The 14,005-nt window shown below is 44.6% G+C and overlaps 1 protein-coding gene across 1 annotated transcript in view; it reads left to right on the top strand.

The window, feature by feature from the left end:
- The window catches only part of LOC135805412 (germ cell-less protein-like 1), a 31,772-nt gene extending 18,551 nt beyond the window's left edge, over positions 1-13,221 (top strand). Inside the window, exons 12-17 of the mRNA XM_065319443.1 lie at positions 2,939-3,008; positions 3,887-3,965; positions 8,140-8,201; positions 9,162-9,248; positions 10,833-10,929; positions 12,210-13,221. Of these exons, the coding sequence (XP_065175515.1) occupies positions 2,939-3,008; positions 3,887-3,965; positions 8,140-8,201; positions 9,162-9,248; positions 10,833-10,929; positions 12,210-12,302 (488 nt within the window). The 3' untranslated portion in view covers positions 12,303-13,221. The remainder of the gene's footprint in view (positions 1-2,938; positions 3,009-3,886; positions 3,966-8,139; positions 8,202-9,161; positions 9,249-10,832; positions 10,930-12,209) is intronic.
- Positions 13,222-14,005: the final 784 nt, after the last annotated feature.

Genomic DNA, 14,005 nt, shown 5'->3' with positions numbered 1-14,005 from the left:
ACATGTACAGTTGTGGCCAAAGGAATAAGGACGTTTAGCAATGCGAAAATTCGAACTTTTGGTGGTGGTGATGTTTCGCGAAAATCTATTTCGAAAAAGAAAACTTGTGAGGTTTAGCAATGTGAAATGACTTTTTCTCGAAGTTGTTTGAATCTTATAGTACCGTACCGTATATGCAGCTCAGTCTCAAGCAAGGGGCTGTCAAATTACTACTCCCTGTAGTCAAATGCGTACCGAGAAAAGAGAAAGTTACTTTCGCAAATTACTGCAACTTCGCGTCCAAGATTTCAAAGTTTCGAGTTTCTTTTCTGTACTCATTCCCAGGCTCGAATTTTCTTTCGAACTTTCGCGTTGCTTAACGTCCTTGAAAGTGATGACGTCAAAACGGCCAGGGAGTAGTAAGTTGACATCAGATTTCTATTTTTGGATCCACTAAGGCCCTCATCAGACTACGTACATAGAAAATCCATTATACCATGGTACGGTACGGAGGGCCTGTTTTCAGCCAATCAGCGCTCGTCTAGCCATGGTTATATTGGCCAGTATAAATCCCGCGCGGGATTTATATAGAATATAAATCCCGGTGCACGGTACGTACGCTCGGGCACTGCCACCGTACATGTTCACTGCCTGAACTTGTACGGCGGCAGTACTCCAGCGCACGGACCATACATAAACAGACACAACGGACACCACATGCACGTGTACACACCACACAGAACGGCACACTGACGAGGAACAGTACACAATGGAAAAGAAGAATGACCTGGAATTCGTCTACAGAGTATTCTGTTATACTGAATCTGAGGATAAAGAACGTCGAATAACCACGAAGTATCCCGAATGGGTCAGCAATGTACATTGTACTTCGAAGAGTTAAAGATCATCAACAGACTGTCTCCTTCGTAAATAAGTTTATAATACCAGTGTACATGTACTTCAACCCGATTGGAAAAGGCTACAATAGATTGGATTGAAATGTGATACAAAACAGTGCATGCAAATGCATCTACTTGCAAGCAAAACTGATTATAAGATGCCGCATGTGAAAATCAGCACTGTACCATAATTATAGTAACACTTACTCCCAAAGAGTCTGTAATCTAACTAGTGACGGTAGTTTGATTCAACGACAAACTCCAACACCGCAGCAATTCAGTCGACTTCCGCACCGCTCACGACTCAAGACAAGATCATGAAGATGCTACAATATGCACTGGTACTGAAAGGAAATCTTATGCCAAACATCCACGGAGGAATCTCCTTCTGACCTTGCTCGACCATTCTTTCAACTAACAACTGATAACCATCAGAAGATGTTCATGTACTGCATGATGTAGGAGATCTCCAAATAGGTTCGTTGTTCTGGAAATGCGTAGGGGTACCTGGCATAAGTAGGATATGACCCTCGTAGTCGGGTTATACCGTACCCTCATATAAATCCCTCCTGCTATCGCAGTCGGGATTTATATTCAGCCGGTATAACCCTCTGACTCGGGTTATATCCTCTACGTACAAAGTCACATAAAACCTAAAAGGCAACATTTTTCCATGCCTGCATTCAGACTACACATTTCACATGCAATATACAGGCAACCTTTGACCCTACGAAATTGCGCAAGGGGCCTGGGATGTGTGAAAGCAGCGGACAGTCGTACCCGGGTACAAAGTCCGTACAACTGCCTGATGAAAGTACGATAAATGCAGGAAATTTGCCTTGTACAAGGGTTGGCACCCTGCCTGAAAGGATTGGGCAGCTTTTTAGGCTTCCCGCCAGATTCTTGTTGTTGTCTTGGAAACTTCTATGTAAATGTGACTTATAGGCTGTTTTGTACCTAGTCTGAAGAGGGCCTTAGGTGTGACTTTGCTATAGCCTAAGTATGTGGGTGCATAGCAACCCACTCATGTCGCATGCAGGTGTGACTTTTATTTCGCCACCAGTTGTAACCCCGCCCCCAGTAGCCAAATCAGTCAGTTTCACTGGCTACATCACCATGCTGTGGGTAAGACCGCTTGAAATGTGCTTGGATCCATACAAAAACTGGATCCAAGTGGATCCAGTTTTTGAATTTTTGAAATTGTTGCTATGCTGTGACGTAGCACTTTCAAGCCCTATACCAACCCAGCGCCACGACTCATGCGGCCCCTGAGGCCCTTGGATGGGATTTTTGGACCGTGCATGACGTAATGGAAATGGAAAGGCGGTTCTACATTTGACTCTTGGGCCGGGTTTCTTTGGCCACGATTGCACCAGCATCTCTTTTTAGTGCATTTCCACACATACCCCATTCTAATGAGTTTCTATAGCTGGAGCGAGAAGCCTCAAGACTTCTCCCAACGTGACCTTGTGTGTTTGGTCCAGTGAAGGTGTGTGCTGAAGGAGTCTTTGGATTTGTATTTATGGATTCTCCACAGGCCTTAGCCTAAATCGAGGGAGTCTCTTTCTAGTGTGGGCAATCTTCATGACTGTGCAGTGCACATCTGCTTGTTGGTCTAGTGATCAGGAAATGCAATCACCTGCTCTGTACCTGTAACCACCACTGATCTTTGTCGCCAAACGTTTGGAATTGTGCTGAATGCGCAAGAATCACCCAGGTCTCAGAGATCACCTGTGTTCAAAGGCCGCGATAGTGCAGTGCCATGGGTGGTCACTGAAACCCAGTTTCACCTCTACAATATCTGTGCATGTATTTTTCAGAATGCAGTTCTGTGTTTGAAGACTTTGTCTGTAACTGCTGCTACTGTGGTGCTGTCCCTTCTTTCTCTCTTTTTCTCTTTCTTTCTCTCTTTCTCTTTCTCTTTCTCTCTTTCTCTCTTTCTCTCTTTCTCTCTTTTTCTCTTTCTTTCTCTTTCTCTTTCGTTCTCTTTCTCTCTTTCTTTCTTTCTCTTTCTCTCTTTCTCTCTTTCTTTCTGTTTCTTGTAATCTTTGCCCTTGTAGCCTGGCTGAATAACATGTACCGCAAGCAGTGGCTCATGGTGGTGAACTCGGAACTGTCAACTGATACTGGGTGAGGGAGTGAGTGAATGACAGGCAACAATAGGGGAAGGATGCTAAGAAACTGAGAGAGATATAGAGGGGAGAGAGTGTGTGTACGTGAGAGAGGGAAGGAGAGAGAGAGAGAGAGAGAGAGAGAGAGAGAGAGAGAGAGAGAGAGAGAGAGAGAGAGAGAGAGTGAGAGAGAGAGAGAGAGTGTGAGAGAGAGAGAGAGAGAGAGAGAGAGAGAGAGAGAGAGAGAGAGAGAGAGAGAGAGAGAGAGAGAGAGTGGTGTCCTGTTGCTGTGCTGTTGGATACCTGCCCAATGCCTAACTTAGGTTGATTGAAGGAGGCAGGCGTGGCATTCTCTTGTCTTGGCAGCACACTTGTGACAACCATACTTCCAACTGATTCGATTTTGGCAGTTCAAACAAACTCTGCCAAGTTGATTTCATAAACTGATTTTTTGGGACCATACCTGTTGCCAAGGCCATGGCTGACCCCCCCCCACACACACAGAAATTAAGGATGACTGATGTTATAGTTCTCATTCAGCCTGTACACTAAACTGTAACCTCATGCACAGTTCTTCACTGACAGACACACGATTCGGAGAGTTTAGAGGGACCACTGGAACGCACTTAACGGGTTCCTCCTGCATTCTAGGCTAGTGAGGGAAACACGAAATACCAGATTCTGAAAAGAAGCCATGGAGGCTGCCTGCAGCGCATCGTGGCCTGTCACAAGAACCTCTAATGCATGGTCAGCTGTTTTAGTGAATTAACTCATTTTTCAGATTGTTCTTCAATCTTCAGCCAACTTGCTCTATCATTATGTGTTAGAAACGCTTCTCATACCTGATTGGTGCCGCTATGTTCGGTGTTGTTATGGCGCCTGCTGCTGTTTATGTAGACTTGCTGGTGTTAGCAATGAATGGTTCTTTGCACATGCCATGCGCTATGGACGTGTCTTGCCTCAAGCCAATGCCGAGGTGAGTGAGTTGGTGTGCTTGCAGCCAAGCAGTGGACACTCTTTGCACGAGTATGTACAGTTCTGGCCAGAGAAATCCAACCTCGTTAATATAGTAGCGCCACGTTCGAGTGCACAGAACCGTGCGTGTGTGTAGTCAGTCACTAGTGCTAGGGCTGCATAGCACACGGCGCTATTTTATTCATGAGGTTGGATTTCTCTGTCCAGTACCGTACATGTACTTGAAATCATGTTGCTGGACAAAGAGCCCAGCATGGGAATGTGAACACCAGTGCAAATTAGTAGTGCCAATTACCTTCCTAGTTCCTGCTGTACCGGGTTGGGATTGGATTCAGGATGTGCAACGGGCTGCTCTGGGTCACCAAGAACGAAAAAATCACAGAGCTCTTCTCTGTTTTAACAGAGAAGAGCTCTGTGATTTTTTCGTTAAAACCGCTGCATGGCGGACAGCAGGGATATCCGCGCACTGCAGAAAAATCAAACAGCACACTTTCCCTGTGGCTTGAAACCAACTTTCTTGCGGAACTGGAGTTCATGCACCTGCAATGAATTTAGAGATCGTATCTGTGCTCGGACGAATCAAGCAAAACCAGATGTGCTGGTACGATGTGGGGTTTGTTGCATGAGTGCAGGGCATGATGCAGGCCAGTCAGCTACGTAATCAAGGCAGGGTGCCACGCACTGACCCATAGCCACAGTTGCATTCTCTTGTCTACATGAGCTCTTCGTATTATAGGTGGAATCCTGATAATTCGAATATGGCTTAATTTGAACATACCGCTTATTTAGAAGTTTTTCCAGGACCAATTTCTATCAATACGATTCCCACATAAGAAGTTCTGATAATTCGAACCTCGAACTGGACATGTTCGGTCAAGGTGGCAGTAACCCCAAATCCGACTGACTGCGCAAGAACTCCCATAACTGTGGACAGGCGTGATGGATCTCTTTCAAATTGTCAGCACTCACTCACAATACAATATTGTTTCTGGTGAAACAGTCAATAAGACAGCAGAAGCAAAGGGCTACAAATTATTGAGGAAACAAAAAAGAACGCAGTGCGATTTTGCGAAGCTAATTTTTGTCGCAGCATTCTGTTGCCAGGAAAGGCACCAGATGCAATATTATTAGGCATTCTGGTGGCCAACAGACACCTTGAGGTGCCAAACCTCCAAAAACACATAAAAAGGGCACAGAAGAAGTGTCATGCATGATGAAATTTTCAAAGTGCGGACCGGCGAAAATTCAGGCAAAGCTTAGAGCAAGGAATGCCTCTCAACAAATGCATGTAACTTGCAATTTGAGAGGTTTGGCACCTAGGAAATTTCGTTCTATTCCAAAATGATCTACTGGTTCTAGGGTTTTGATGAAAAATGACAAAACTACGGTGGGACAAAGCTCCGGAAGTAGTAAAAAAACACTAAAAATTGGTACTCTAAAATGCACTAAAACCCACCAGCACAGTAGGTGACTCCTTCCTTTTCAAGAGCTGAGCCAGTGTAGCCCTTCTTGACTGCTCTTCTTCTCTTCCTGGCATGTTGTTCTTTGTCTGATGACTTCCTTCTCTTGTGATAGGCCTTGACACTGTCCAGCTGAGCTAAGGCTTGGCCAGTGAATGTACCAGTACCGCATCCCATTTTCTCCAGAACTGCGTCCAGCTTACCGTACCCATTATTGAATATGATCACAGACAAATAAGCAGCAGTCTCCACTGTCTTGACAATGCAGAATGATTGCTTCGGACACAATTGCCAGATAAGGCCATTGAGGCACTCATTGGCGTTTTGTGTGGCTCCCAGCTTGCATCGTTCTAGAAGCGGCTTGTCTGCAAGACGGATGTAGAGAGGCTTCACCTGGTCCTTGATTGCAGTGGACAAGTTGTACTTGTGGGAGAATGGCTCACCTGTCACTTGGCTTGCCTGCCATCTGCACCACGAGTCACTTCCCTTAGGGCAGAAATCGTGATGTGGCGACTGGTCGGTCGAGAAAGTGTGGCAGAACGATGCCCAAATAGCGCGGGCCATATCAGTGACACTCCCACGGTGATCTCTCACTGCACGACCATAGTAGTTCTGCATTGAATTTATCACTGCATCTGTCAGTCTTCCTCTTCCTCCTATGGCCTTGCCATCAGATAATTTGGTGGAGCCTAAGCGCTGCTTCAGGTCACGTAGATTCTTGCCCGCACGCTTCTGTACATGTCCTACACATTCCTCTTTGGTTATTTTGATGCTACCGTACACCGCCATCTGTCGAACAGCTGCATGACCCTTTGAATCTCCGTCACCTATATAGGTTGTATACCTCAAGTTGTGCTGTTCCAATGACCTGCTCCATATCCTCTTCACAGCTTCGGTCTCCATGCTGGGTGACGACACTTCTGTGTTTATTTGGCAGTTAGGCGCATGATCAAGGTGCCACGTATCGTAAGCAGCAGCAGTTATGGAGCCATGCTTTTTCTTGGCTAGCCAACTCTCACACATTGGGCAATACTTGGACAAGACGTCAACGTCAAGTACCTTTCCTGTATCCCATGATATCAAAGTCTTTACTGCACTTGACATTGCAAAGTGTTCTGTGTGGTCCAATTGGGCTCAAATTTTCTGTACGGCCTCTTTGGAGTTTATAGATATCAAAAAGTAAAGGTACAACGGTATCTGAAACTTTCAATTTTTTTCGAAATTTTGGGGTTACTGCTACCTTAAGTAGAAGTCCCACGGATTCCACTTGAATATACTGTAAATATACAAAATTTCGGCACTGCGAAATTTTGGCACTTCATGATTTTTGACATTTCGGCGTGGGCTAGAGGGCATGGTATAGTGCGACAGATGCTGTGAAAATTTTCATCGGCGTTTTAATTTAGGCATTTTGGGTCGGTGCCGAATATAGCGGAAATTAAATAGCTGCCGAAAAGTTGTATATTTACATTTTACAGTATAGAAAATGTGTGTGATTTGTGCTCATAATTCGAAGTAACATAGTTAGCAAAGTGTAATTCGAAGTTCACTGTGCACTGTACTGGTCAGTTCAGTTTGCATGAGCAGGCTGTGCCGGTCAGTTCAGTATCCGTGAAATATGTGTCTAAGATCCATAGCGCAACTCTGCGTGACCATGGGAGCATTTTGACATACATATTGTGTTGTGGGTTTGTGTTTGGATAATTAGAATGTCCGGATAATTGGAAGTTTTATCCTGGCATTTTGAGGTTCGAATTATCAGGATTCCACCTGTACTACTATTGTAGTAGCCCGTGTATAGCCTGCACTACCCTGTAGTACAGTACATGTGATGACGTCATCGACAGAGCGCTTAGGCAGGGCTGCACAATAAGTGCATATCCTAATAATACAGGTTCCAAATAACCTTATAAGTTATAATATAACTTATAAGGTTATTATCATAAAGTTACTTTGGAACCTGTATTCTGTGCGTGCGATGCCGTGCGTGCGTGTGTGCGCGTGTGTGTGTGTGTGCCAGCTAGTTTGGTTGGTGGGTACACTTATGCCAGATAGTGTTGGGCCTGTTGCCAACGGGCTCGGCTGCTTGAAGGTGTATTGTTGTACCTACCACCTTTGTTGGTTTCAGGGTTCATATACTTTCTATTTGAAGTATACATACCTGTTAACCATGGACTGCTTCTGGCTAGATTAACTCTTGTGTAATCAATGGTGCTAGTGAAGCTTATATCAGATCCACTCTGATTTAGCCACCCACACTAGTACCAAGTATTACCTTCACTGGGGGCAGGGGTACCTGCAGTTGGATCCCGGGACGGATACCCTGATGCCGTCAATCCTTTTTTCTGCACCTTGTCCTCACCCACTTACTGAGGTGTGGTGAGCCCATAAGTGGGATCATTTCAAGTCCACCCTAGTTTGGGGATTTCAGGGGGTGTCGGCCGTTGGGTGGTTCAATGGCCAATTGAGTCATCTTTCCAAGATTCCTTTTGAGTCTCTCTTCCCTCTCCCGGGGAGACCCACGTGACCAGTTTTGGCAGTGAGCAAGTACAAGTACAAGTAAGTACAAGTACAAGTGTGTGTGTGTGTGTGTGTGTGTGTGTGTGTGTGTGTGTGTGTGTGTGTGTGTGTGTGTGTGTGTGTGTGTGTGTGTGTGTGTGTGTGTGTGTGCTTTGCATAAGCTGCCTATTGATGTACTTTGTGTACTTAATGCAGTACTGCTGGCGATGGGTTGGCTACACGTTTGGTCTTGACTTGGTGGCTGCCTACAAACAAAGGTATTGTGTGTACAGATGTACCGGTAACCAATATTCAATTTTTTTTAAACTTATTTTGATTTGGCGGTGCCCTAAAAATATTCAAATAAGAAGCTTCAAATTTGGAAGATTCGAAATGTCACTACATAGACCTAGTGCGTAAACGTGCTAAGACAAACTCAGACACCGAAAATGATAAGTGTTAGTGCTGCTGTTGGTGTAATCCCACCTGTGTCCGCAGCACTGTTTGTACAATAGCTGAGGAGAGCTACAGCATCTTGGAGAATTGGGACGAACTGCAAAGCCACAAATTATTATTCTTGAAGTGGCACACTGGTCTATGCAGAACAGTAGGGTGTTTGTTTGTTTGTTTTAAAAGAATTAGCACATAATCCTTCGTGTAAATCACGGTTCACTACATCCCCTGGGTACTCCATGAACACACTGTTCACAATAGTTACTTCAATGATGGATACTTAAAAGAAGAGAAAAGAAAAGAACCATTTGATGAATACTGCTGCAACTTGAAGTTCCGTGCGAAAAGGAATCATTTCCCATAGACCATGGCCCATGGGCTACGCAATGTTGTTTTCCCATAGGCCATGGCGTATGCAATGTTCTGCTGGGAACTACTGGCTTGCATGGCTCACTTCACTTGTTCATTGGTTCCAGCATATGGCCTAGAGTAGTGACCTTGGACGCTGAAGAACATCCAAAGTCCATTCTGTTAAAACAGAACGTGCTAGGCGAGAAGCAAAGTTTTAGTGTTTTTTTCATGTATCACTGCACGGTGTATTACACGTTACGTCTGTTTTGTGATTGTCCAAGAGCAGAAAGAGAACAAAGACCCTGGAATCTCAAAAGAAAGACCTTGTGCTTCACTAGCCTGAAGCGACCACCTTTGTTCTTCGGCACCCGATGTTGCTGTACATGTGGTTCAACCTGCTGTTTACTCCTGCTGCCATTCTCTTCTTCTTACAGGCGCGTATCAATTCGTCGCAACACCGCAAAGTATCCATGTATGCGCAGCATTCATGTGCACCCGGAAGCACGTCACATTGAAATCAGGTAGAGATTCATGTATTGTCAACTTTGTGAGTAACGACTTCGGGAGTAGTGACAATTCGCGAGTAACGGCAGGATTGTCATGCCCGGAGCAAAGTCCCATCTACATCTAACTGTATACATTTAACTTTGGATATGACGGCCGTCTGAGTAACGGCAATTCGCGAGTAACGACATGATTTTTGTGCCCCGATGTCAAATCCACTGCTTTTGAGAAACGACTTTCTTGGCTCTTGGCAGCTACATGTTTGTGTATTTCGTGTACCATATTTACCGGGGTATAACACGGTATAACACGCACCTGAGTATAATGCCCCCCCCCCCCCCCCTACTATTTTTGACCTGGCTAGAACCCTGGTACAGTAATCATCATACGTGTACATGCACACTGCACATGTATCTGTAGATGGCTCCAAAGGGCTTACTAGTATTTCTCAATTTAGTTCTCTTGGATATTGACTTCTGTAGATATTGACTTTATTTTTCATTTCATTGCAATATGAAAATAGAGTACACGTTGACATAAAGCACGAACAAAGCTTCATTTTGATATACATGTCATACGTATATAATACAACCCAACAGTACGCTTGTACGTGAAATATAAACCGACATACAAACCGAGGCGAAGCCGAGGTTTGTATGATGGTTTATATTTCACGTACAAGCGTACTAGTGGGATGTATTATACTTATGCTGACCTTCATACAAACTGACAGTCAACTTCTTCCTGTTTCTATGGTGGCGGTCTATATGGGGTTTGTATGGGGTTTGTATGGGGTTTGTATGAGGTTTATATGCCCAGTATAAGCCGCCAGCATGATGGGCAAGTTGACTGGAAGTTTATATGAAAGGTCAGCATAATATACAATGTATGGGTTGTATACGAGAAATGTGACTTCGGGAGTAAGGACACTTCACGAGTAAGGACATTATTCTGGTGCCCGGCCACGGCAGCCAGATGTCGTTACTCACAAAGTTGACTGTTCTGGTACTGTATACAGTAGAGCCGCGCGCCCAAGAACGTTGTTTCCTAGGGGTTAACCTGGGACGTTCTTATTTTTCTGCAATCTGGCTGCGTTCTTATAGCACGTTCTTAGGAACAATCCGTACCGAATCCCACAGGCTGCCAGAAAGCCAACACCGCCGTTCTTAGCTTTAGGCTGTGGCGTTCTTAGAATTTCAGGCTGGACATTCTTGATCTCCACGTTCTTCAGTGCGCGACTACTGTATGTCATGGTGTCATTGGTGTGCTCTTTTTACTGTGTGAGCCTCTGTTGATTTCCTGTAGCAAATATTCTTCCCTGACATCATGCACATCTCTGTTGCATAGATAAGGCTCCTGGCTCGACCACCCGAGGCTGATGTTGTGCACGGACAGTTTGCTCTCACCTACCACCACCTCAAGAAACAAAGGGATAGGAAGAAGGGGGTAGACAGAGATACGGTGAGACAAGAGGACAGAGGCAGAAACAGAAGGAGATCCGAGTGGCCACTGTGGCAAGATGCAGGTGTATTTGTTATGCTTACCCACTAGCATTTTTCTGTCATTTTCAAACACTTCCTCTCGTGTTGTGTGTTGCTCAGGGTGCGAGCGATTTGGCAACAGGAAGATGAAAATGACCATGTCCGCGTCTACGACGAGGAAAGCGGACGCCTCGGTTTCCAACTTAGCAACGATGAGGTGAGGGTGTTCGCCTGCATGCTCGTGCATACAAGTGTGGGCTCCTTGCTCCGTGTGTGTGGTGGTGGTGGTGGTGTGTGTGTGTGCATGCGCATGTACCATATTTTCTGGAGTTGGGGCCGGTCGTTTATTACCGCCTGTCTGAAAGAAGTGCCACATTATATCAGGGCTTTTGCGTGAATTTTTGTTAGGGGTGAAACAATTACATGTATACTGAATACTCGAGTACTCGCTCTGTTTTTTTTCAAAATTAATCGTACTCGTTCATACATGGCACATGCATTTCAACAGAAATCTGCAGTTTTAGAGCAGCAGTCGGCAGATATTGATGTGCAGACTGTGCGGTGAACGTTTGTTCACGAGTAGAGAGAGCCCAAATGATCCACCAACCAATATACCCGAGAAAAATGACTGCCACTTGGTTCAATCCGGGTTTCATCATGTGATTTTAAGGCCCTTGGTGTGCAATTTTCAGGAGATGAAGAATACTCGAATATTTGATCGGAGAAAATCAGAGTAGTCGAACCCGGGATATCAGTGCCAACTTTCACCCCTAATTTTCGTATTTTATATACCGTATGTCAGCGCCTTTAAAGCCATGGCCTTATAATCGAAACACCGCTGCTTTCCTAGCTATTTTAGATGCAAAATGACTCACCCACTACGCCATGCCATAAAAGTCAACGTCCACACAGAAATTTCAATCTAAATCTACGTATTCACCCTTCCTGCTGGGCTGTAAGTTGGTTAGCATACTACTTATTCCTTCATTTTTGCACAAAATATACTTCAAATGTCATTTCATTTATGAAGCCCATGGCTTTATAACTGAGACTGGCTTTATAATCGAATATACCACCATGGCTTTAAAGGTGCGGACATACGGTAAAAAGAAAAAAAGAAGTTTCATTGCTATCAGGTTCGGTCTCATTTTCTCTGTGCTGCGCTAATGAGCCCACAATTACAAAACGAACGAAAGGGTTCTGTCGGCAGATCAAGTACATGTATAACCATGCATATGTGTTGATATGTGTTGATATGTGTTGATATGTGTTGGTATGTGTTGATATGTGTTGGTCTGTGCGTGATGAGTGTCCTCGTAGGAGTGTGTACAAGTGTGCCTGTGCATGGAACGCCTATGTGACTTTACTTTCTGTTCAAGTGTTTGCGATGACTTTGAAAGCCTGAGATTCCCCAGTCGGTTGCATGCAGTTTGTGTTCAACACCGGTGGTCTGTGCCTCCGTTTTGTTGTCTTCTTTGCCGCACCATCTCCCTGTAGGAATGCACTGTACTGGACGTTCCGGAGAACGCCGTCTTTCCGCTTTTCATCAGCTTCCAGGTGGCTTTTAGTGGTGACGTGCCCGATGCGTAGGGATTGATGCCGCTGCTGTGCAGTGCCGCTGCAGCGAACAGGACGTGTTCTGTACATACTGGTATGTAGTGAACATAATCATGTACATAAGTTGATGTTGTTTTTAGCACGATGCAGTACAGTGCTACCTGCAAGTGCTGGCTTATTTCATTTTCATTTTTCCAGACAATGCTGCTATAGTCTGGAAGGTTTTCGCTCCCCTCACTCTGCCGATTGCCAGTGAGGTCTTTGTCTCGTTCTCATTTCCCATCTTACTCCTCGTCTACACTGTTTGTGTGCTGCCTATCCCAACAAATACTCATCTTCTGCAGTTTGAGTGCTCTCTTCTGTATTCTGCCCCCACAGGATACCGCGGGCGAGCAATTTTCCGCATTATTGGCTTTCATCCGCATTTTCGAGAGATTTTGCATAAAACCCGCCTTATCCATGAAAATGTACAAGAAATAGAACACGATGTTGAAAGTGTACTACAAAGCCGTACACTTGCGTGAAACTGTACTTGTACCAATGACAGACAACTCGTGCATAATGGCCACATTATATACCGCATAATCCCGAAGATTTGCCGCATTATTCTGTGGGGACAGCGTGTTGTAACTATTGTTCTTCCCGAACGGTACCCTGCCCGTTGGTGTGGAGTCTTGTTGCTGTTGCATTTGTGTCGTTCGCGAGTAGTTTTCCCTGTGTGTTCAACACGGTATGCTGCACTGTATGTAGTACATTGTACGCATTGCAGTGCGTTTCGAAATAGGACTTTTTGAAAATATTTTCGTCCGTCTCCTATCTTCTATAACGTGTTTGTTTCTAATCCAAATGTTATCATCCTTTTTTAGTCCGGGTAGCTCCACTACAGTACTAGTATTGATTTTATCCTGTCTTTTATCCTGTTTGTTGTTCACTATGGTCAGTCAGTATTGAATGCAAGTTTGTCCTGGAGTGAAAATTAGTTTGCTTTATAAAAAGTTGGACGGCATGTCAACAATCGTCACGTCCCAGCACTTTATATTGAACCAAGGCAAGTATTATAAAAGGAGCCCGTCCATAAAAGCCAATTCACAATCAACTTCCTGCGACAAGAAACTGCCTGTCGCAGAAGTAAATACTGTAATTAAAGGGGTCGTCGCAAAAGTTTTCTGTCGTCCCTGAAACGAACATCGTTCATTTCGTACTTGGACTCCCTCCCCTCCCTCTGAAACGAACACAGCTTGCTAAGCTGGACGACGAAAATCGCAAGCATGTACATGTCAAATGTACAGTGTCGGTCGACTTGCGATTTGGCTCGCACCCCCTCCCCCCAATTGGCCAAATGAATGTTCGTTTCAGGGACGACAAAAAACTTTTGCGACGGCAATATACAACATTTTGGCGCAGCAAAATTTCGGCACTTCACGATTTTTGACATTTCGGCGGCGATTTATTTTCGGCATGGTACGAGTATAGTGCGACAGATGCTGTGAAAAATTTCATCGGCGTTTTGGGTCGGTGCCGAATATAGCCGAAATTATATAGCTGCCGAAAATTTGTATATTATTTACAGTAGTTGAAGAAAGTTCAACTCAACATGCACAAATAAATTGAGTACAGTTTCTACCCTAGGTGCACGTGCATATACTACTAAAGGTGAAATCCTGATAATTCGAACCTCCAAATGCCAGGAAAAAACTTCTAATTATCCAAACATGAACCGACAACTCAATATGTAT

The sequence above is a fragment of the Sycon ciliatum genome, chromosome 1 (assembly GCF_964019385.1).
Source record: "Sycon ciliatum chromosome 1, ocSycCili1.1, whole genome shotgun sequence".
NCBI lineage: Eukaryota > Metazoa > Porifera > Calcarea > Leucosolenida > Sycettidae > Sycon > Sycon ciliatum.
This window is presented reverse-complemented; position numbering and strand designations above follow the sequence as displayed.